This window comes from Babylonia areolata, chromosome 24 (genome assembly GCF_041734735.1).
Source record: "Babylonia areolata isolate BAREFJ2019XMU chromosome 24, ASM4173473v1, whole genome shotgun sequence".
NCBI classification, from domain to species: domain Eukaryota; kingdom Metazoa; phylum Mollusca; class Gastropoda; order Neogastropoda; family Buccinidae; genus Babylonia; species Babylonia areolata.
The window spans coordinates 37,357,804-37,382,340 of NC_134899.1; the positions used below are offsets into that span (position 1 = coordinate 37,357,804).

The 24,537-nt window shown below is 38.0% G+C and overlaps 1 protein-coding gene across 2 annotated transcripts; it reads left to right on the plus strand.

The window, feature by feature from the left end:
• Nucleotides 1-23,068, plus strand: LOC143299182 (transmembrane protein 184C-like). Of its 2 annotated transcripts, none has more exons than XM_076612344.1 (9): nt 1-329; nt 4,911-4,947; nt 9,161-9,366; nt 10,413-10,487; nt 12,489-12,582; nt 14,086-14,198; nt 15,635-15,737; nt 16,766-16,940; nt 19,415-23,068. In XM_076612344.1, the coding sequence occupies exons 1-9, from the start codon at nt 85-87 to the stop codon at nt 19,915-19,917; spliced, it is 1,551 nt and encodes a 516-aa protein (XP_076468459.1). In that variant the 5' UTR covers nt 1-84; the 3' UTR covers nt 19,918-23,068. The 2 variants fall into 2 exon arrangements, with proteins under 2 accessions (XP_076468459.1, XP_076468461.1); XM_076612346.1 differs by having other exon boundaries at nt 254-334.
• Nucleotides 23,069-24,537: the final 1,469 nt, after the last annotated feature.

Genomic DNA, 24,537 nt, shown 5'->3' on the forward strand with positions numbered 1-24,537 from the left:
GTCGGCTAACTGTTTACGTTTTGACTGATCACAGAAACTTATAAGGACCGTCCGCCAGTCCATTGTCACCTTGCTGCGTACAGAATGGATGCCCTAAGGAGATGGAGACGTTGGATCAGACCTGTCTGTTTTACGGTGTACTTTATGGGTCTTATGATAGCCCTGCCTTTGTGCATTATAGAACTGAACAGAGCAAATGCACCGGATCATGTGCAGGCTTGGTTTGTTGGTGGTATCTTCGTTATGATGGCTCTTCCGATCTCCTTTTGGGGAATTCTTCAACATGTGATTTATTACACTCAGCCTGATCTGCAGAGACATATTATTCGGTGAGGTGTGTGTGTGTGTGTGTGTGTGTGTGTGTGTGTGTGACTCAGTGAGTGAGAGAGAGAGAGAGAGAGAGTGAGTGTGTGTGTGTGTGTGTGTGTGTGTGTGAAGGGTTTTAGTTTGGAGTCAGTCATCGGTCATTGAGTCGATTGACACATGCAGATTTGAAATGACCCAACAAAGTGGAAGCCAGTCAGCCACTAAGTTGACTGATTCAGTGATTGTTCAGTTAGTTGATCACACCAAAAGGCCTTGTGTAGGTTTTCTCTCAATCTTCAGCAAAATAATCATGACTGCAGTTGCAAACTCTGAAAAAAATTAGCTACTGTTGACCTCAGTTTGATGCTGAGCAGACAAACATTGCACACGACCAACCTCAAAACTTGCACAGAAAACCAGCTATGATCCTTAGGGCATTGCTGCTTGCATATTGTGAACTGTAGTGGAACAAGCACCAGTGAGAGAGAGAGAGAGAGAGTGTGTGTGTGTGTATGTCTGTCTGTCTGTGTGCATGCATGCATAAGGGTCTACATGTGTGTGTGTGACAGAGAAAGATAAGATACAGAACCAATATCCGGGCAAGAGCATGTGCATTTATAAGCACTTTTTTGATTGCTTGTAAATACAGGGGTACAAACTTAATTCTGGTCACACACACAGACACACACACACACACACACACACACACACACACAGAGGTGTGGTTGTGCATGCAATAGCTATTTCCACTTGACACACGTGAGGCCTTGACAAAGTCAGCCACACCCTGCTTGTCCTTAAATTACAGCGGTACAGAATTAGAGGTTGGCTCAACCCCTGGATTTTCTTGAGGACAGCCAACAAACAGTATGTTGGAGGGAATTGCCTCAGAATACATCCCAGTCAACTCACTTGTTCCCCAGGGCATGGTCCTTGGCCCTTGTCTCTTCCTTCTCTCCATCAATGACCTCCCAAATCCAAGGCCAGATTATTTGCAGACGACACCATCTGCAACAAAGTAATCAAGAAGGAAGCCGACCAGTACATACTCCAAGAGGACCTAGTTTCCGTTATCATCTGGGAGAAACAGTGGGCCATGCAATTCCACCCGCAAAAACCCTTGTTTGACCTATCCTTGAATATGCAGGCTCCGTGTCAGACCCCAAAATAGCCAGAGATGTCCAGGCCATCAAAAATTCCAGTGCCAAGCAGCAAGATGGGTCACCAACCGACATGGACAGATGTCATGCATTAACTCCATCCTTAGCTCCCTCAACTGCCACCCCCTACAAGTCAGATGGAAAAGAGCTCACCTTGAGATGTTTTATATTCACCATAGTTTCTTCACCACAAACTCAGTCTGTCTACCAATACCATCAGACAGCAGGCTGAGCTCCAGAAAAAAACAACTCTTGCAACTATGACATCCATGCCTGCAGGACACAGTACAGACAGATATCTTTCTCCCCCTGCACCATCCCTGAATGGAACACACTTCCCCAAGAGGTTGTCACAGCTGGAGCTGGATTGGCCTTGCTGGAGACATGAGCACACCAGTGGGACTGCGCCCTATTTCCCCTATCAAATGATAGCACATCCCTTGGCAGACTAGTTAAATAATGCCCAATAGCAACCTCCCACAAAACAACTATTTTCATGAACATACTGATGTTGGTTGTCAAATAGAAGAAGAAGAAGAAACAGAAGAAGACGAAATGGCAAATCTCAGCAAATCTACCAACTAAACTTGGAAAACCATCCTTGGTGGCTTCACAGGAAACACACAGACTCACAAAAGATTACTTTCTTCCACAAAGATGGATTTCCCTAGCACACTTATTGCCCACTCTGTATTATCAGAGTATCTGTTTCCTGATGTCTAGATCTGAACATTATTTGAAACTCAGAACAGGTTGTACATTACATATCCAGTGACAGGTGAGTGTATTTGTGTTGGCAGGCGGGAAGTTGGGATTTTAGGAATGTGTTAGGCTGTGCGTGCGCGCATGCGCGCGCGCGCGTGTGTGTGATTGTTAACTGTTTCAGGGTGATTTTCCCTGATTGATGAAGAAACATACATCTGTAGAGAAATTCGTAACAAAGCTGTGTACACGTCCTTGTTCGATTTTACTAAGTCAGTCTTTGAGAGTTGCAGTCTGTCTCTTTCCCAGATTGCGAAAATTCCGCATTGTTTTCATCCGCCTTGGCTGACTGAGCAAGCAAATATTATTTTTGCATATGGACAATTAAAAAAGAGTGACAGTCCACTCATTATTGCCTCTCGGGCCAAAGAACTAATTAATACATGTTTCAAATATTACCTCTGTGTTTTCACAGATGGATCAATTAGTTGTAACTCTGAAGTTGGAGCCGCTTTTGTAATCCCCGAGCTTAACATTAAAAAGAGATTCCACTTAACTAAAGGTTGTTCAATTTTTACTGCTGAATTGTTTGCAATTCTGATGGCTTTCACCTTTTTTAGTGATATGCCTCTTGTGCCTGCAAAAATCCTTATACTATCTGATTCAAAATCAGCATTGATGGCTTTAAATAATCAATCTTCATCTGAACGAGCAGATATTATGTACGAAATTTTGTATTTAATCCACCAGTTAATTATGCGAGGCTCCGACATTTCACTCTTGTGGGTTCCTGGACATTTTAATCTTCGTGGCAACGAAATGGCCGATTTTTGTGCCAAGGAAGCGGCATCGAACAATTCAGTTTCAATCAGTCACAATATTCCTATTTCTGTTTCTGAAGCCTGTACTATTCTTTCAACATATATCTGGAATTTCAGACAGAAACAGTTCTTAGAAAACTCAAAAAAGAAGCTCTGGTGGGATCTCTCTCTTCCAGCAAGAAAAGGCACTAACCCCCCAGGATCAATTTCCACAAGAAACTTGACACACAGGCTAAGAACTAATGCATGGTTATGCAGATTTTTGAAACCGTCACCACTATGTATTTGTGGTAAGGCCCTTGACATCCCACATTTTTTGCTCGAATGTCCAGATACACATTTACATTTCAAACCCCTTCATGATATGATTACATCCTTTAATCTTCCATTAGCCATGTCCAGCGTTTTTCACCCTAGCAAAGAAAATGGTTGGTCTCTGACAAAAACCGCAGTTGACCTCATTAAAAGCCATCCAATTGGTCGGTTTTTCTAATTTGTTTCATCCCCCTTCTGCTGCAGAGGTTCCCCTCTGTTTTATTTAATCCAAAGTAGTGTTTCGTTTTGGGTGATAGCGTCAGAGTTACTTGTAGAGCAAAGTTCCCATTATTCTAATTAGTGGAACTGTTCGACCCTAACATGTAATATGTCGTCTTGATTACATTACGAAACCTTAATTTGATGAGAAAGAGTGAGAGACAGTGTGAGTGTGCGTGTGTGTGTGAGTGAGTGGGCAGGGGAATGAGGTAGGGGAATTATAATGGGCGTTTGTGTGCATGCATGGATGTATGTAGAGAGAGGGTGGGGGAGAAACGTATGTGAGTATGTGTGTGCGTTAGAATAATTTTTGGAGATAATGATATTATTGAAATTTGGTCCCTTGATTTGTTAAATATGTTGTTTGTTTGTTGTTTTTTTGTTGTTTTTTTAAATCATACCTTCCTCAAATCAGAATTTCCTTGTGTTGCTCAGTTAATATTTTATTCAAATGGTTGCGAAAATGTCAGTACAACAAACAGTTAATCTGACAATAAATGGTTTCAGTCAGTCAGTGTGTGTGTGTGTGTGTGTGATTGTTAACTGTTTCAGGGTGATTTTCCCTGATCCAGAATAGTGCGTAAGTGCACACATGCATGCATATATCATTACAATTATTACATGCTTGAACAAGAAACATTTTCTTTGCAGCACTTAACAACACAACAACAGCAGCAACAAGAACAACACACAGACACACACACAGACACGCACACACAGACACACACACACACACACACACACACACACACACACACACAGACCACTTAACATGCATACATGTGTGTGTGTGTGTGTGTGTGTGTGTGTGTGGAGAGAAGGGTGCGATAGACAATGTCCAAATGAAAATGCACATTGTGAGGTGTGGAGGATTGCCAGCGGTTGAGGAAGAAGGAGGTATTCGTCCAGACCCACTAATTTTGAAAATAACCCATTGATTTTGTTATGAAGAGGTCACATGACCCATAGTATGCTAAGCGAAACCTAAATGCTCTGTGTGTGTGTGTGTGAGTGTGTGTGTGTGTGTGTGTGTGTGTGTGTGTGTGTGTGTGGTCAGGGAGTAAGGGTGTGTGTGAGAAGAGGGATCATTGTTTAGTGTGTGTGGTGTGTGTGTGTGTGTGTGTGTGTGTGTGATCCACCAACCATCTGGATTGATTTTTGAAACTAAGTTTTAAGGTCTTATATTCAATGCAACCTTTTGATATGTTTTCCCTCTTGTTATTTTTTCCCACTAATTTCAAAGCTTCTGTGATCAGACTGTGAAACCAACTTTATCAGTTTTTTTCTCTTGAAGCATACTTAGATTCTTCAGTGATTTACAACATGCTTTAGCTTGAAAATACAAACATTTGTTGAATAAAGTCAGCATTTTATTTTGTTTTTACAGAGTGCTGTGGATGGTGCCAATTTACGCATTGAATGCAGTAAGTACACAAATCTTCAAATGTAAAGAAACTTTATTTTTTGTTTTATTATATATTTTCTTATATTTATAACGTAGTGCAAACAGATTCAACTGAAAAATGATTGAAAATGAAATGGTTATAAATAGATCTATACAATCATGTAACACACACACACACACACACACACACACACACACACACACACACACACATATATATGTATATATATATAGATATAGATATATTTGGTTGTTGTCCATGGATGAAAATTTTTTTAATTAATGTATTACTGGCAATGAAAAATTGTCCATGGATGAAAATTTTTTTAATTAATGTATTACTGGCAATGAAAAATAACATTCCCTCTCTCTCTCTCTCTCTCTCTCTCTCTCTGTCTCTCTCTCTCCCCCACTGTCTGTCTCCTTTTTTTCTCCATCTCTCAGACACACACACACACACACACACACACACACACACACACACACACACACACACACACACACACACACACACACACACACACACACACACACACACACACACACCTGTAAACCAAGCAGGTTTCAGTAAAATCCCTGCAGTTGAGCATTTTGATTAAATTCTCTACTCAAGTGAAGCAACAATTTGTTCATAGAAAAAGTGTTCTTGCAACATTCTTTTATGTTAAAAAGGCATATGATCAAGTATGGCATAAACAGTTACTGTTAAAGCTGAAAACTATAGGCCTAAAAGGCTAAATGGAAATATGTACAATTATGTTTAGTGCTATTTATCAAATAGAACTACGCAAGCTAGAATAGAAACAGCATACTCAACACCTACAACTCTAGACACAGGAATTCCTCAAGGATCAATCATAGCACCCATCCTTTTCAGTATCCTTATACAGTATCTTCCAGAAGCAATTTAAAAAAATGTGACATTGGTTCAATATGCTGATGGTATCTGCATGCGGATGAACATCACCTTAAAGAAGTCATCGCCACAAAGAACACAAGATTACATTAGGAGATTATATCAGACTGACTTTAACAGCCTTGGCCAATACATGTTTGAAAATGGATTATCATTGTCCACTGATATAACCAGTATGATGTTATTTAATCCCAGAAGCAACCCAGCTAAGTTACCATCTTTCAAACTACTTGGAGAACCTTTAGAATACAAGCAATGTGTCAAATTTTGGTGAGTTTTCCTTACAACAAAACTGACGTGGAATGTCCATTTCAACTATATTCTAACAAAAGTAAGAAAAGGTTTAAATCTCCTGAAGATCATTAGTAAACAACATTGGGGGATGGATGTAAAAACTTTACTTCACCTGTCTACAGCACTAATCAGATCAAGACTCACAGTCAAGAAGAGTATTTTGGTGCCCTGAAATATTTACTTAAAAAGTTACAAAGTTTAGATTGTAAAGCATGTAAACTTGCACTAGGAGTCCCTTGTCACAAATCAAATTTGGAAACATACAGAGAAGCTGGAATTTTACCACTAGACAAATATTGAGAACTTATGACATCAAAGTTTGTAATAAGAGCAAGCACAAGTGATAAATACATTGGAGAGGAGTTGAAAATTAGATCAGATACAGACTTTCTGAAAAGGGCCAACTCTGTATAATCTCAAATGGCAATAGCAACATATACTTCTGACTTAATCGAAAGTTCCGGAATAGATATTAAAAAAAAAAAAAAAATGCAGCAGCCGCACATACTTCCACACTTATACCATTATGGGAGACACAGAGACCAGCTTTTGATATAAACTATTGTTATCATAAAAAGGATGAAAATATTAATATAATGAAAGTGAATGCAAACATCCGTCTACATGAAAAGTATCAAAACTATCTCCAGGTGTATACAGACAGTTCAGTACCTGAAAATAGAAACACAGATGCAGCTTTTGTTATTCCTGCACTTAAAATTGACAGTTCATTTATCTTGGAAGTAAGCTATCTATATTGACAGCTGAACTTGTGGCTATAATGTTTGTGTTGGAATATCTGATAAATATCCCTGTAACTGTTTTCAGGGTCATTTTATTGGTTGACTCAAAGTAAATCTTTCATGCATTAAAATCGTTTGATACAAAAACTTGGCCAGATCTTATTTTTGAAATATATTGTTTATTGCACATTCTATCAGCCTAAGGCACAACTACTGAATTTTGCTGGGTACCCTCTCATAGTTGTATAAAAGGAAATGAAATTGCCAACAGAGCAGCAAAAAAGGGTGCACAAAGAATAGAGAATACTTTTGAAATAGTTATCAAACAATTAGTTTCAGAATGTTGCAGATTTCTTCAGTCTTCAATATGGAGCAGATGTCAAGCTAGAGCTGATGACAGGATTTCATACCCAAATGAAAGGTTGTTTACAACTGAAATTACATGATACAAATTGGTGGATTTCCCATTGTTCTATCATAGACTGGTAACCTCTCTGGTGTCTCGAATAAGACTAGACGCTTTCAAGACAAAGTTCAGCAAAAACGTTTTTTGTGTTTGTGGCAAACAGATCACACAAAATTATATTTTGTTTCAGTGTCAAGCGATTACCAGGTTCCTTCCAAAGTCATGTAAAGTTAAAACATTTTCAGAACAAAACATATAAGAAATAATGTCCAACCAATTACTGTTGACTGAAATTGCCGAATCCCTGTTACATAGTCCAACAGGAGTGATTCTGTGATGTGATCTTCCGATATTGAATTTTATTGATTTTTTCTTCTTCTTATATTCATATTGGTGTTTATGTTATTGATTGCCATTACACAGATATCTACGAATTGTTGATTCCATTGTTCTAGTTTATCACTTTTTTCTTTTCTTTTTCTGTGCAACCACCACCTCCAACCCTAAATCACACACACACACACACACACATGCACACACACACACACACACACACACACACACACACACACACACACACACACACACACACACACACACACACACACACACACACACACACACACACACAGAGTGAACAAAACCAGGTGTATTTTATGTACATATATAATTGGTTATTCATTGTCTTGACTTTAGATAGGATATTAGTTTGTGTAAAACTGAAATCCCAGAGGGATTATTTCATATTCATATGTGAGGGAACTCTCACTAGTCTTATGTGAATGCCTGTTGAAGAATATCAATTAAACTCAATGTTGCTTTGATTTCATTTTCAGTTTTAATCTGTTGATCATGTTGATCATGTGATTGTTGATCATGCGATTGTGAATCATGATCGTGATTGTGAGTCATGATCAGCATCAGATCATTTGTATAATGTTGATAGCTGTGTTATGTATGTTGGAGGAGGGATGGAAAATGTAAGCTGTTAAACTCTTGTGTGATTCAGTTATAAAGTAAATAGAGCTTTATTTCTGCATTTAGAAAAAAAAAGACCTGATATTTTATTATGCCAATCATCAAGATGATGAAATTAACACTTAATAGTGATATCTCAATGTATCTTATCAGTCAGGGCTGAAATTTCCTCATGTCTTGTCTGAGACCAGTTAACCTGAAATTTCAGTGCATTGTAAATTTGTGTTCTTCCATTTTGACTATGTAATTTTAAAACCAACCAGCTATAATATCTGGAAACATTTTTTACTCATTTTGGAGTTGTACATTTGTTCATTTTAAAATTTAATGTTTAAATTTCACACACTCAAAAATACATTCTCTCTCTTGTTCCCATGGTTTTTCGTCCAGACGTAGATTTTATGGGACTTCTGTTTGATAAAGGAATGAATCCATACATAGTAATTCCTTTGTTTTGGCTTTCCACGTTCATTTTTTGATTTCAGCTGACTAAAAACCCTCCAGGGAAACCTGACAGTTGCTGAGAATTATTTTGCAACAGATTCTGTAATAGGTAAACATGAGTAGATATTATATTGTACTTTTTTAAAAGTTTTTTTTTGCAGACTTAGGAATTTAGAAATATAAGTGTTTCCTCATGGTATACTACTGCTCCTGCTCCTCTTCCTCCTCCTCCTATTGCTGCTGCTGCTGCTGCCACTACTGCTTCTACTGCTACTGCTGCTGCTGCTGCTGCTGCTATTCCTGCCACTTCTACTTCTCCAGTTCATACTACCAGACTACTGCTACTTCTAGTCGTGCTCCTCATCCTCCTACTATTGCTGCTACTGCTAGATTGCATGTCTTAAGTTAAAGCACATCATTTTAATTCATTTATATATTTTTTTCTCATCAGTGGTTTGCCTTGCGATTTCCATCGGCGGCAATTTATTTGGACACATTGCGTGAGTGTTACGAGGCTTATGTCATCTACAACTTCATGCGGTTCCTTCTGAACTTCTTGTATCAAAATCATCCTCAGCTGGAGCTGTTGCTGGAGGGAAAACCTCAAGTCAAAAACTTCTTTCCTTTTTGCTGTCTGCCTCCATGGCCCATGGGGAAGTGAGTATGTTTTGTGGGTCCTGGTGGGGAGGCAGGGGGGTGAGGGGGGAGTACATTCACTCATTCTGGCTCCACGACTGAGCAGTTATTATCATCAGTAGGGGGCTTAGTAGGTGGTGTCCTAAGTTTGTTAAATCAGAACAGGCACTTCTGAATACTACCAAAGTGACTCAGCAACAGAGCAGGGTCTCCTCAGGTGTGTGGCCTTCTTGCGACCTATCATCAGTGTTTCCCTGTGGACTGCTGACACTTGGACTATGACAGACAAAACCTGGGTGTTAACCTGGGTGTGGCTGTGTATGGGGGGGGTTCACAATGAGCGGTGTGGGAGTAATGCCACTGAAATGGTGCAGATGATGGGGCAGCACCAAAAAAAAGTATGTGTTGTGGGTATATGGTTATTGATCATTTCTGTGTGTTAAACTTAAAAAAAAAAAAAAAATCCCCACTATGGCCTTTTTAATGCATTTTTGTGTGTGACTATGATGTATTTATCTTTTTATTTTTTCTGATTTTTGTGATCTTGGGATGATGAATTTAACAGAAGGTTTGATGTCCTTAGCACGGCTGATGTTTGCCTTTAGGAGTTTAATGTTTAAGGCAGTATGTCAAGAATTGTTGTTTTACAGGTTTTTTTCTCAGATGTGACATGAGTTTTTTGTTTAACGCTGTTGGATTTTTTATATTGATGAGCAGTCCTGATCTGGCCCAGTGCAGTCAACTGGTCTGCATGTCATGTGAAATTTTATTCATTTATATGTTTGTTTTTACTTTTTACTTTTTTACTTCTTTTTTTAAAATTTTTATTATGTATCTGTGTGTATTCATGCACATGTATACAGATGTTTGCAGTATATAATTATTTCAGTCAGTGATATGTTGATATATGTATTTATGTTGTTTTTTGTTTGTTTGATTGTGTTTTTTTTAGAAAAGAAACATCAAAATTAAACCATTATCATTTTTTCCTGTTTGCAGAGCCCTTCTTAGAAAAATCTGTGTTTATAAAAAATGTGCATGAACATATATGTTAAATGGTGTTGCAGGAAGTTTCTGTACCGTTGCAAGCACGGTGTTCTACAGTACACTGTGGTGAGACCCACCATGACAGCAATTGCTGTGTAAGTATACCTCATTCCCTGTGCTTGCCTTCCAGCTCAACTGATTTTGTTTCATTGCCATATACTGCATTGACTTGAATTTTGAATTTTAATGCTAAGAGGGGAAACTTCCCTTATTGCAAATTGTTTTATGATATATATGAATTTTGAACATTAACTGTTCTGTCCATCAAAATGTTTTGTATTCATTTAAAGTCAGGTTACCATTTCATTTTTACTGATTTGAACATTGAATTAGTTGTAAAAAATCTAATTTCAGATACTGACAGTATCATAGGCAATAATGCTTGGTGTTGAGCTTTGTTCGAGTGTGCCGTTCGGGCCCAACACCTCCATTTTCGGCACTCAGGGTTTCTGTCAGGGTTACCCCTCCCTTTGCTCATGGCCCAAAGACCTGCCCTGTGAGCACAGGGGGGATTTCTTTCTCCGAGGGTCCCACCTTGTGGCTAGAGGTTTTAGTGTACCTCTTGATTACATGATAAACGTCTTGTAGGACACATGGGGTATTTCAGTGAGTGCAACATTGCAGGGTTCGGATTTAACTCTTTTTTTTTTCTGAGTGCAAGTGCGGCACTCTGGACAAAACACATTTGAGTGCCCAATTGTGGTTTTGGGTGCCAGCATAATAAAATGAAACAAAATGTGCCACGGAAAGTCTTTCTGCCAGGCTTCATTGTACACCCATTGGCGCTTTGATTCGTATGCCTGCTGTTTATTCTTTTTGTCATCCTGAGCTTTCGGGGGCCTTTCTTGTAACATTGAATTATTTGAAGATGGGAAACATCATTCATCACTAATGTGCCATGAACATCAACAATCAACATCTGATAACGCATGAGCAAGGATGCTGCTCCACGAAGTGAGCTGAAGCAGACGACACTTTACATTTCAGTCGACTGCGTTTGAGCTTGCTTTCTTGGTGTGTCTTTTAATTAATTTTCTTTCGCCTCTATCAATTTTGGAGTACCAACTAGGCGCTCTCTACAGAAAATTTGCATGCCCGAGCCAACTTTTTGTAGCATTTGCACCCGTGCACCTACTAAATTCAAACCTTGAACAGTGCCACCTGCTGTCCTGCCCCATCATGATTGGAACATCACCAGCTGGTCCGGACATACATGTTGTAGCTAACCCTCTTTTCTGAGGGCTGTCCCCTTATCCGCCACCTGGGAACCCGCCGGGTTAGGGATGGTCGCCATGCTACTAAGTTGTGGTCTGTCTCCATATTTCAGATACTCATAAACAGTATAACATTTAAAATCTCACAGGAGTCCATGAAAATGCTTTGCGTTGAGCTGACAGTCTGTATGCTTTCACCATGAAGGTTGAGTTGTTGGTAGCTCAAGTAAATGCTTTGAATTCAGATTAGGAATGATACTACTTGTACTTATTATACAAGTGAGCTTCCATTTGTATTATTTTCAGAAACAAAGAATTAACAAGAAAATATTAATTTGCATGTCTGAATGTGAGATGTACATAAATTTGTGTCATTTAAAACCTTTAAACACAAGTTAAAGCAACAAAATGTTAAGTCAAATGGTAAGCTGTTTCAAATTGGAATTGTCTATATAATTTTCCTGACAGAAATGCATACATATACAAATATACCCCACTTTGGTTGTGCACTCCCCTGTCATATTTCCACATATCTTTCCCTGATCCATCATATTGTATTCCATAATACTTAAAAGAAATCAAGACCTTCTTTCACACACATATAATGTATTTCTGTACACACACACACATTTGCATGCGCGCACGCGCGCGTGCAGACACACACACACACACACACACACACACACACACATTCACATACACACTTACTCACAGAATCATGAAGTCGACGTGCTAATATATGTGCTGTTGCCATTTTTAAAGTGTTCTGAATATATTTCATTGTTTCGTTGGTATGATTAATTTTTTGTGTGTTCTTATATACATATATATGTGTGTGTGTGTGTGTGTGTGTGTGTGTGTGTGTGTGTGTGTGTGTTGCAGGATTACTCAGCTGGCTGGAAAGTATGATGAAGGGAACTTCAATTTTACCACCACCTGGTCATATATCGTCATCATCAATAACTTGTCACAAATTGTAAGGAGCATATACCATACACTTAAGTGTGTGTGTGTGTGTGTGTGTGTGTGTGTGTGTGTGTGTGTGAAGTCATAACAAAGAAATTGCTGTAAGGTCTAGTGCGAACAGCTCATCACCAAGGAACGTTTTCTGTGCATATATTTGGAACACTGATCCTGCTACTCATGCCATGATGAAAATGATCACCGATAGGCCTCTTCAGGCATGTGCTACACTCCTGGGAAATGGCTGTTGATATGACATTGATGTATATATTTCTTCAGGTGTGTTAAAGTAAGGTGAAAATTACTGCAAGAAGCAATGTCAGGTAGATCTATAGATCTGTATACATGATGTGGTAGAATATCAGTGTTGTTCTCCTTTGCTAGGTATTCTCTCATGAGATGTCATTTGTCAGTGTATCAGTCTCTCTTTGCAAAAGACTCTTATGCAAGATACAAATTATGAGCATTACATTATGCAGAATTTTTTTTCTTTTTTTCTCATTTCTGATTTTGGTCCAGCTTTCCCAGAGAACACAGAATGACTGTGTAACTTTCTGTTACCTAATAATCTTTCTTAAACTGCAATGTTTCAGCAGAAAAATATGTTTTGAGTAGTATTTTTTGTAGAAACAGCATGGCTGGAAGTGACGTGGCAGCGTTCCAGTCCTTGGAAACCTAAGCCTTTTATTTTTATATTACTAAAGAATGATTTTATTCCATTTACCCCTTTGAGAATACATGAACAGAAAATGATTAGCCATCAAAAGCAGAAAATAAGCAAAGTGCATCACATTCGCAATCCATACTTGAGTCAAGGGGCAAAATGTTTGAACACCACTCTTCAAGAATCGCAAGCTAACTAGTTTTGAAATTTGTTTGTGTTCCTGAAAATGTTGTGTTAAGATATGGCAAGATACAACTTCATTGCCTGTAAATTTACAGAAACTTGTCTTTTGGCTCCAGTGCATGCAGCATTACACAGATCACATTTAGAACATGAACTTCCATAAAATATGTAACACTGTGTTTCTTAATGAAAGAAATGTGTTTGTGACTATGTTTTTTTCCTCCCAAACATTTCATTTAATCTACAGAATGTGACTAAATTACCTGACTTGTACCTGTAGTGTTTGAGCATTAAGAGTGTTGGATGTGCTTCAAGTTATTTTGTATCATTAAAAGTGTAATATATACTGTGTGGGCGCAATAGCCGAATTTCAAAGCATTGGGCTTTCAATCTGAGGATCCGGGGTTTGAATCTCAGTGAAGGCAGCTGGTGGGTAAAGGGTGGAGATTTTCCCAATCTCCCAGGTCAACATATGTGCAGACCTGCTAGTGCTTGAACCTCCTTCATGTATATACGCAGAAGATCAAATATGCACCTTAAAAGATCCTGTAATCCATGTCAGCATTTGGTGGGTTATGGAAGCAAGAACATACCCAACATGCACATGTGTGTGTGTGTGTGTGTGTGTGTGTGTATGCGTGCATGTATGCATGTTGTGTGTGTGTGCAGTGGGCCATGTATTGTCTAGTGCTGTTCTACAAAGCCACCAAGGAGGAGCTTGCCCCTATCAAACCACTGCCCAAGTTTCTTTGCGTCAAGGCGGTCGTCTTCTTGTCCTTTTGGTCTGTATTCAGTTCTCCTTTCTCTGCCTCCTTTTGTCCTATATTTCAAACTACTGCCCAGTGGTAGCTTTTCTTTTCTCTTTCTTACTTTTTTTTTTTTCTTCTTTTTTTGAAGATAGTCTTTTTCCTTTTATGAAAATAGTCTTTTTCCTTTTATGAAAAAGACAAATATGTTAACTCGACCTTTTCTTTTTGCTAAAAGAAAAACAAAATACTGAAAAATATTTCATATGTCATATGAATGTTGGAAAAACACATATGATTATTCCTAAAAACAGAATGTGATCAGTCTGGCTCCGCAACTAAGCCATTATTGTCGTTAGTAGGGGGCTTAGTAGGTGGTGTCCTAAGTACGTTAAATCAAAACAGGCACCACTGAACACCACCGAAGTGACTCAGCAGCAGTGCAGGGTCTCCTCTGGTGTGTGGCCTCCTGGCAACCTAACATCGATGGCTCCTTGTGGACTGCCGGCGCTGGAACTGCGACGGATGAACCCGGGTGTGGCTGTGTATGGGGGAATCTAAATGAGCGGCGTGGGAGTAATGCCACTGAAATGGTGCAGATGATGGGGCAGAAAAAACCCAAAAAAAACCAAAACAGAATGTGAATATTTTATGAATTTCCTTGTTTCAAATAACATTCACTCTGACATATTTATAGGAGAACAACCTAAGCTCCCATTGTCAACAGTACCACGGAGTTGTTTAGCAGGTTTGCAATCATATTATGGATTCTGTATGGTAGGAAAACCTGCCAAAGCTGTAAACTTCCTGTGGTTGAATGGGTTAATTACATAAATCATCGGATCTGGATTCAAATTGATCCATGCAATTGTCCCTCTGACACAGCTGACTTGATGTGAACCAAGAAAGGTCAGAATTCATAAACATTGTAATTTTTTGCCCCCTTATCCCACTCTTTTTCTTCTTTTATTGATGTTTCTGTTGCTGTTAGGAGGAAGGTGGCAGAATGGTTAAGACGCTCAGCTGCCAATACAGAGAGTCCGTGAGGGTGTGGGTTCGATTCCCGCTCTCGCCCTTTCTCCTAAGTTTGACTGGAAAATCAAACTGAGCGTCTAGTCTTTCGGATGAGACGATAAACCGAGGTCCCGTGTGCAGCACGCACTTGGCGCACTGAAAAAGAACCCATGGCAACGAGAGTGTTGTCCTCTGGCGAAATTACGTAAAATGAAATCCCCTTTCATAGGTACACAAATATGTAAGCATGCACTCAAGGCCTGACTAAGCGCGTTGGGTTATGCTGCTGGTCAGGCATCTGCTCAACAGATGTGGTGTAGCGTGTATGGATTTGTCCGAACGCAGTGACGCCTCCTTGAGAAAGTGAAACTGAAACTGAAACTGTTGTAGTCTTTTATGAATGTTTCTGCAAATGACACAGTCTGAAAAATTGATTGTCTAATACTGTTACTGTACAGGCAGTCCACTGTGATAGCTGCTCTGACCACAATGGACGTCATTCCATCCAATGGCACCTGGGTCTTCTATAACAGTGTGGAAGAGGTTGCCACTGGCCTGCAGGTATGTACTCAGATTTACTTGGTACCAGGGCAGAGATGCATGAGCGGTCTTAGCAGCGATGAGTTTGCTTTGCATTCTGATGTAATGGGATTAGCATGGGCTAAGGAAAATTCTTAATGCAAAGCAAACGTGTGTGTGTGTGTGTGTGTGTGTGTGTGTTAGTGTTATGTGTGTGTGTGTATGTGTGTGTTATGTGTGTGTGTGTGTGTGTGTGTGTGTGTGTATGTGTGTGTGTGTATGTGTGTGTATGTGCGTGTTATGTGTGTGTGTGTGTGTATGTGTGTGTTATGTGTGTGTGTGTATGTGTGTGTGTATGTGCGTGTTGTGTGTGTGTGTGTGTGTGTGTGTGTGTGTGCTCTTCAGTTTCAGTTTCTCAAGGAGGCGTCACTGTGTTCGGACAAACCCATATATATACTACACTACATCTGCTAGGCAGATGCCTGACCATCAGCACAATCCAGCATGCTTATGCTTAGTTTGGCCTTGAGTGCGTGTGTGTGTGTGTGTGTGTGTATATATATATATATATATATATATAGATAGATAGATAGATAGATATATTGATACCTGTCAGAGTGGATTCCTTTTACAGAATTTTGCCAGAGGACAACACTGTCATTGCCATGGGTTCTTTTTCAGTGTGCCAAGTGCACAGTGCACACACAACCTCGGTTTATCCTCTCATCCGAATTGATAGATACTCAGTTTAATTTTCCAGTCAAACTTGGGAGAAAGGGCAAGAGCGGTATTCGAACCCAGCCCCTCATGGACTCTCTGTATTAACAGATGAGTGTCTTAAACATTCTTCCACCTTCCTCCTGTGTGTGCATGCTCATACACATATATGTATATGTGTGTGTGAGCGTACATGAGTGTGTGCTTGTGAGCACATAAAAATTATATGTGGACAGAGAGAGAGAAATGCATTTCTTTGCTTATAAATTGCACATTCTACAATAAACACCATCTCTGTTCTGTCTCCAGCAAAGTGTTTGATTCTTCAGCATGTGTTAATCATGCTGTTCCAGGACTTTATCATCTGTCTGGAGATGTTTCTGGCCGCCATAGCTCATGTCTACTCCTTTTCCCATGTACCGTATGCTGACGAAGCAGCAGAACGTGCTAACTGCTGTTCCACCTTCTGTGCCTTATGTGATGTCACGGACGTGAGGGACGATGTCATCGAACATGCTCATTATATTCGTATGGCTCACAGTTTCTTGTTCTTATTGTTCAAAAAAAAGAAAAGAAAAAAAAGATGACACAGGTACTGAATCGTAGCTTCCACCATTCATTAAATTCAGTTACAAAAATCTCAAGAAGGATAGTATTCCGAAAGAAGGAAAACCAAAATGGTTCATCAAGAACTGGTGCCCTATTTCTCTTCTTAGCACTGCGTACAAGATAGCTTCTGCATGTATTGCTAACCGGTTAAAAAGGGTGCTGCCATTAATTATACATGAAAGCCAAAAGGGTTTCTTAAAAGGTTGCTACATAGGTGAAAGTATTTGTTTGCTTTATGTTACACTGTTATATGCGGAAAAAGAAAACATTCCTGGGATGTTCCTTTTAACTGACTTTGAAAAGGCATTTGACAGTGTTTCTTGGTCTTTCTTGCAGAAATGTGTACTTTTTTTTAGGTTTGGGTCAGACATGATCAGTTGGATAAAAACATTTTACTCAGATATTACTACATGTATTCTGTTAATGGCTAGTATTCCCCATAGTTCTCCATAAAAAGAGGGGTGAGGCAAGGAGATCCTTCTTCACCATACCTGTACCTTATTTCTGCTGAAATTCTGTCAGTTATGATTCATAATAATACCCACATTAGAGGAATCAAAATTAAAGATAAAGAAAACCTTCTGCCTTAATTTGCTGATAACACATGTCTTTATGTCTAGATAGAAGTGAAAGGTCTTCTAATGAAGCTGTATCCATTCTCACTAAATATTCACAAATATCAGGTTTAAAAATAAATTTCGATAAAAGCCAAGGGATATGGATTGGATGTAGAAAAAAATGTGGTATTCAATACATGAGAGATAAAAATTTTGTCCGGGATCCGTGTACATTTAAAGTTTTGGGAATAAAGTTTTCCACTGATACTGGCTGTATTGTTAATACAAATTATGAAGATAAACGTTTTGCAATGAAGAGAGTCCTGGCTTCATGGAAGAAGTGACAGATAACACCTTTTTGAAAAAAAATACAGTAATTATGACCTTAGTTTTCTCAAAAATTGTACATTTTTTAATTAACTTACCTGATCTACCTGAACAACGTATCACCATGTTATAAAAAGAATTGTTTTCATTTTTATGGAATGGTAAACCAAGTAAAATTAGAAAGTCTGTTGTATGCCAACAATACAGCAGGGGTGTTTTAAGAATGATAAACGTTTGAGCCTTTCTTGCTACCATGAAGATAAGCTGGTAGAGAAGACTGATGCCTGAATCTAGTTGGAAGACCCTTACTATTAATATGTATCCAATGTTGACCAATATTGAATGTTTTGGTGCAGAGTATGCAAATGTTGTCACACACACGAAAAAAAAAAAAAAAAGATAACCCAGTTTGGAAGGATGTAATGAAACATTACAAAAAACTGTCAATGAACTGTTGTCCAGATTCTGTACACGATTTCATGGCAGAATGTATCCATTACAATATGAATATACTAAGATGTTGATGAGGATGATAATGTGTTCATATATAATATATATCTATATAAATGATTAATATATATATATAAATGATTATATATATATATATATATATAATATTGATTAAATGTTTTAATTATTCTTTCTGTTTGTTTTGGTTACTTGAAAGTATATACTTGTACAATGTAAATGTTAAAAAAAAAAAAAAAAAAAAAAAAAATCAGAAAAAAAAAAAGAAAAAAAAAAAAGAAGGATAGTAAGAATTTGTTTTAACTTGAATTCTTTGCATTAGTAAAGTGGACGGTTCATAATTTATTTGTTTTAGGACAGATTTTGAGTTTGATTGATTGATTGATATTGCTACTTACATAACGCAGATCCTCGGTCGGAGACTAAGCTCTAAGTGCTTTACAAACACGGGGTCATTTATGCAACAGGCTGCCTATCTGGGTAGAGCCAGCCACCATTGGGTGCTCATCATTCGTTTCCTGTGTCGTTCAATCAGATTTCAGGCACGCACACATACACACTCAGATAAACATGTAACATTTAACATTTTACATGTCTGACCGTTTTGCTTATTTACCCCGCCATGTAGGCAGCCATACTCCGTTTTCGGGGATGTGCATGCTGGGTATGTTCATGTTTCCCTAACCCACCAAACAAGTTGCTATGTTTGGAAAAATTGTGATACTCTTTCTTTGAAGAAAAACAGTTATAATTCCATTCCAGCTCAATTAAGTAAAAAAAAAAAAAAAAAAAAAAAAAAAAAAAAAATCTTATTTCATTCTATTTCATTCTTGATCTTTTTTGTGTTAGATGTTGCTAAACTAAATTATCAGTAAATGTTGTGTTTTGGGAGGTTTAAGGGGTGGGGAAGGGTGCATGTTTATGAATGATTGTGTGTGTGTGCGTGTGTGTGTGTGTGTGTGTGTGTGTGTGTGTGTGTGTGTGCACATGTGCATGTGTGTGTGTGTGTGTGTGTGTGTGTGTCTCTATTTCTACTCACAGGTCGTGGGGTGCAGAAACAGGTGGAGAAACGATTCTCCACTGTGCCAGGCACCATCGTAAACCCCACTTCGGAGCGCACACCACTCCTCAACTCTTCCAGCAGGGTAGGTTCCAGCTCCAGCACCACCATGGAAGGGTCCAGCACTCCGCCCATCTTGGTGGAGGAGAACGCAACCACATCAGGGACATTCGATGTTCACAGCCTTTCAGATTATCCAACAGACTTGGACAAATCGGACCAAACTTTCCACACCAAGTCCACAACAGCCAGTATGGTGAACTATGCTGAGTTCAGCACCAGCATGGAAAAGATGTCCATCGCCTCAGGAGGTGCAGAGGCTGCAGACGGGGGAAGGGGTGCCGGTGTGGGTTCCACAGGTGCAGGAGTTACTGGGCATGGAGGAAGCAGAACAGACAGGGAGCGTGTAGGGGAGAGCAGCACGGGTAAGGCATTCACAGGTGATGGAAAAAAAGGAGGTAGGAAAATTTCAGGTAAAGAGTAGAGAAGGCCGGAGGAAGAGGGATAGGGTGCAGCCCTTTTCAAGGTGGCGAGAATACTGATGGGGAAAGTTCGCTGGAAATGAGTGTGATTGTGGAAGTTTGATGTGTGCAAGGAAAAGGTTTGACATATATATATATATATATATATATATATATATATCTGTATATATATATATATATATATATATATATATATATATATATATATATACAAATTCTGATCAAATGCGCACACATGCACATACCCCTTCCTACACACAATTAAACCCACACACACACCCATAGAGAAGCTTATTGTTATACACATACGATATATATACATGCACAAATACATGTCCATGCACACACTATACACACGCATACACACACACTCATGCATGCTCACACTCGCATACACCCCCACACGCATGCACCCCCCCCCAGGTGCCCCCTCCCGCCACACCCACAGAAACACAGTTATACACATATATATACAAACACACATACATGTACATGCATACACTACACTCACACACACACACACACAAACATAAAAAAAATTAGTATATCAGGTGACGGCATCATGCTTATGTACGTAAGAATACTATTGTGTCTGCCTATGCACACATGAACACACATACACACACACACTCATATTCACTGATCCAAAGAACAAAGTTTAAAAGCAAAATATACCAGGACAAAAATCACAAACAATTTTAATCAAATGAAACTGCTGTTCATTATGTTCCATTCATGACAAGATATCACACGTCATGAAGTAATCGAACAAGACTTTGGTATTTTGCCAGTGCTTTTATTTCAGTGTGTCATCATTTATTTTTTACTTTATCTGTGCCTCCATTTTGCAGTCGTATCCTTTTGTACTGACCATACTGAGTTTGCAGCACTTCTTGTATTGTCAACAGTTTCAGTTGTTCTTGTTTCTGCTGTCTTTATTATTATTGGTAATAATGATGGTGGAGGTGAGTGAGTTAGTGAGTGTATGTGTATGTGCATGTGTGTGTGTGTGTGTGAATCATTCACTTCTATGACCACAAAGACTGCAGTATGAATATGATATTGACAAAGCACATTTTCTACCAGTGTATTAACCAGTTCAGTCATTTTTGACTCACTTGTGTAAACAAAGTGAGTCTATGTTTTAATCCGGTGTTTGGTTGTCTGTGTGTGTGTGTGTGTGTGCGCGTGTGTGTGTGTGGCCATGGTAAACTTTAACATTGCCATTTTCTCTGCAAATACTTTGTCAGTTGACACCAAATTTGGCATAAAAATAGGAAAAATTCAGTTCTTTCCAGTCATCTTAAAACAATATTGCACCTCTGGGATGGGCACAAAATTTTTTTTAAAAAGAAGCCAAATTATATGCAGAACAAATTTACTGTTATATATATATATATATATATTTTTTTTTTTTTATTCTCTAAACTTGGCACTTTGATCTGATATTCTTACACAGCATCAAGAGCAGTCATTTTTATCATTTTTTGTTCAAAAAGGAACTTCTTTTGCTAAGCATGGAAGTTATATTTCTAGAGCATGTCTTTGGTGCAGCTTGTAAAAAAGGAAAATTAATCTGTAATTAATGCTAGGGGGGTTAATTTGCTTTAAACTGATCGTTCTCAACTTAAACATTACATTTTGAAATTATACCCAATACATAAAAAGCCTGTGTGTTTTACTTTCAGTGTGCAGGACTTTCACTATGTTCATTCACCCAAGTGGTCTTTTTTGGAAAATACTAAAATCAGTACTATGAGTGGATGTTATAGATCTATTGGCTGAGCCCTGAAGGTCATGGGCAAAAATCAGTTGCGTACACATATTTATACATATTCAATGCGCGTGCTCATATTCCTCGCAAACGTGAATGACGCCATTTTGTTTCAGGTAGTTGACATGCCCGTTCAATCATATATTCAATCGGTAATACACAATAACATGTGATTGAAAGTTGGAGAAGGAGACCGTTAAATATTTATGCAGAGGAAGATTTGTGAACGCCTCATCACTTACTGGATTATGCCCCAAACTGCCATAAAAACATCAACAAAATCAGTCAGAATTCACAGTTAAGAATAATAAACCATGAGAGTTAATACCCTTGATGAAACGTAAAAATTTCCAGTCTTGACTTTTCTCAAAATTAAGTCCTTTTCACTTCATACAACGTTTAGAAGTACTTGTACTTGGCTCTACATGTTATTAGTTTAACAAAATACTAAATTTTCATATCAACTTTAAAACTATAAAACTGGAATGAACATAAAAGAGAAATTGAATCAACCATGTCGTACGTTCCCGGCGGGTGTAACTAAACTTGTACATCTACCTAGATCCAGAGAAAATGGCTAATTGTGGCGATAACCACGTCTCCTTTACCTCGGACTTAAAAAGAATTCTGAATTGCTCTTAAAGATTATTTGAATGCCCAAGATACACCAGAATAATATGATTGAAACAGCGTTCTCACTGTGAATACCGCAATCGATTTATCCCCCTTAAAAAAGCATGTTTAAATATGAAATTTTTACATGTCAGTTAAGGAGCCATGATAGTGTATTGAGTAAGACAGTTTCTTCTCACCCGAACATGCAGGGTTCAAATCTGCCTTCAGGGCTTTTTTTTTTTCTTTTTCTTAAACCCGAAGCTTTATAATAACAAATACAGAGCACATTTTAATGATTAGATTTCTTTAAAAGTGTATCACAAGTGAGTCTTGAAGGCCTTGCCTTTCTTGTTCTTCATGTAATCATTATTTATGCTTTACATTTGTCAATGCATCATGAAAAAGTTGATTTGTTATATTAAAAAATCAGTGTACATGTTCTGTGTATTATTAGATGTCTGATTTGTAAAGATCTTTGAGTTGGAGTGTTTCCATTTTCATATCATTTTCTTATCATTTTGGATTTTTTTTGCTTAAACTGACCCTCCCCAGTAACACAAGTACAGATAAAAAAGACATAATCTAAAAGATTTTATCTGCCTAATTTTGTGATTGTTACCTGCAATGCAGAAGACTTTTAGGTCTACAGATATTGGCGCAGATTACAAACAAGCAAACAAACAAAAAAACACGCCCCCCCAAAAAACCCCACTTTTTTTTTGCTTTGAAAACCTGGTGTTCTTGAGAAGAAGAAAAAAAAAGAAGACATACTAGTCTATGGTCAGTGTTATACAACAGAAATTTTAAAATCTGTTCCCTCCAAGGATTGTATTTCATTACAATGTCTTACAGTGCATTGTACACAGAAATTTTAAGATGTTTTCCTTCCAAGGATTGTATTTTATTGTAATGTATTACAGTGCATTGTGCTGTTACAGTATTGTATTGCATCACAATTTATTGCATGTATTGTACTTTTTTTTATAAATTGAAATTGGACTGGGTTGGATTGGATTTAGTTGATAAAAAGTAGAAGGGCTGACTCATTCAGCTCTCAGCACTGTCCTTTGAAAATTTAAAAAAAAAAGAAGTTTTATAATGTTCAGCTGTGCAGTTACTAATAAGATTGTCTAAAACAAGAGTTTTTTTTATATGTCTATTGTTGAAAGAACAATGTATCTTGTTCCAGTTTTTTTTAAATTTTTTTTTTAATAAAATTAATTTCAGGATGTTTTAAACATGTTTTTGGTCCTCATACTGCCACCCTAGACAGCTGAGGTTTACTAACTAAATAAAACAATATATAGTTTATGATATCAATTCATAAATAAATGATAGCCTTCACATAAATTCAGTATCACTAACAAAGCAAAAGTCAGGAATTGCATTTTGATTTAACCAAAAGTGTACCAGTTGAGATCATATATCTGCATACACATTGCAATAGCTTTCTTTCTTTCTTTTTTTTTCTCGCGCGTGTGTGTGTATATGTGTGTGTGTGTGTGTGTGTGTGTGTTTGTGATATTTCTTTGATTACCAGGTATTTTCTTATCAGTTCTTTTTTTCTTTCTTTTTTTTTTTTGAAAAAAGGTTTGTATCATAACGTGGATTTTGAAAGGCAGAAGTGTGAAAATAGATGTGATGTAATTTTTTATTGTGGCTTTTATGTTTGGTTAGTTTTTATATATCTCTAAAAGAAAGGTTTCCATTCATCGCATGTGTATATTCAAGGGGGAAAAGTTTCATTATTCATGATAAATTCACACAACTTTACCAGTTTGGGGCCATTGGAGCCCCCAAATTCTCCAAACTTTCAGGTCATTGTTAGTTAATTCCTATCATTTTAGATGAAGTGAGATATTCTGCTTAATTCATATTAGAGGGGGATTTTTGTTGTTTTTCCTTTTTTTGTTGTTTTTTCTTGTTTTTTTGTTTTTCTTCTTGAGGGTGTATTGCTGTTCTAAATCAAAGATCTTGCACCTTTCACCTATTTCTGTAACAGTAATGCAAGAATTTCGCTTCTGTCTATGGTGCTACAAGGAGAACAGTTTAGTTGTCAGAAAGAGTTGCAGGGTGTTGTTGCCTGTAGGTGCCTTCCCTGTCGGCATTGTCATTTTTATACTGTGCTTAAAAGTCCTATACTTTTTTGTTTTTAGTATGTATGACCATAAACAGTGCTGTGTGATTATTTTTTAAAATTTTTACTGTTTTACTAAGTTCCAATCCAGTAGAA

Bases quoted from the DNA above. Each gene is read 5' to 3' on its own strand.
- LOC143299182 (XM_076612344.1), top strand. From the start codon at position 85: ATGGATGCCCTAAGGAGATGGAGACGTTGGATCAGACCTGTCTGTTTT. The intron at 10,488-12,488 runs GTAAGTATACCT...TGTGTGTTGCAG, and splicing joins ACCATGACAGCAATTGCTGT to GATTACTCAGCTGGCTGGAA. The intron at 12,583-14,085 runs GTAAGGAGCATA...GTGTGTGTGCAG, and splicing joins TCAATAACTTGTCACAAATT to TGGGCCATGTATTGTCTAGT.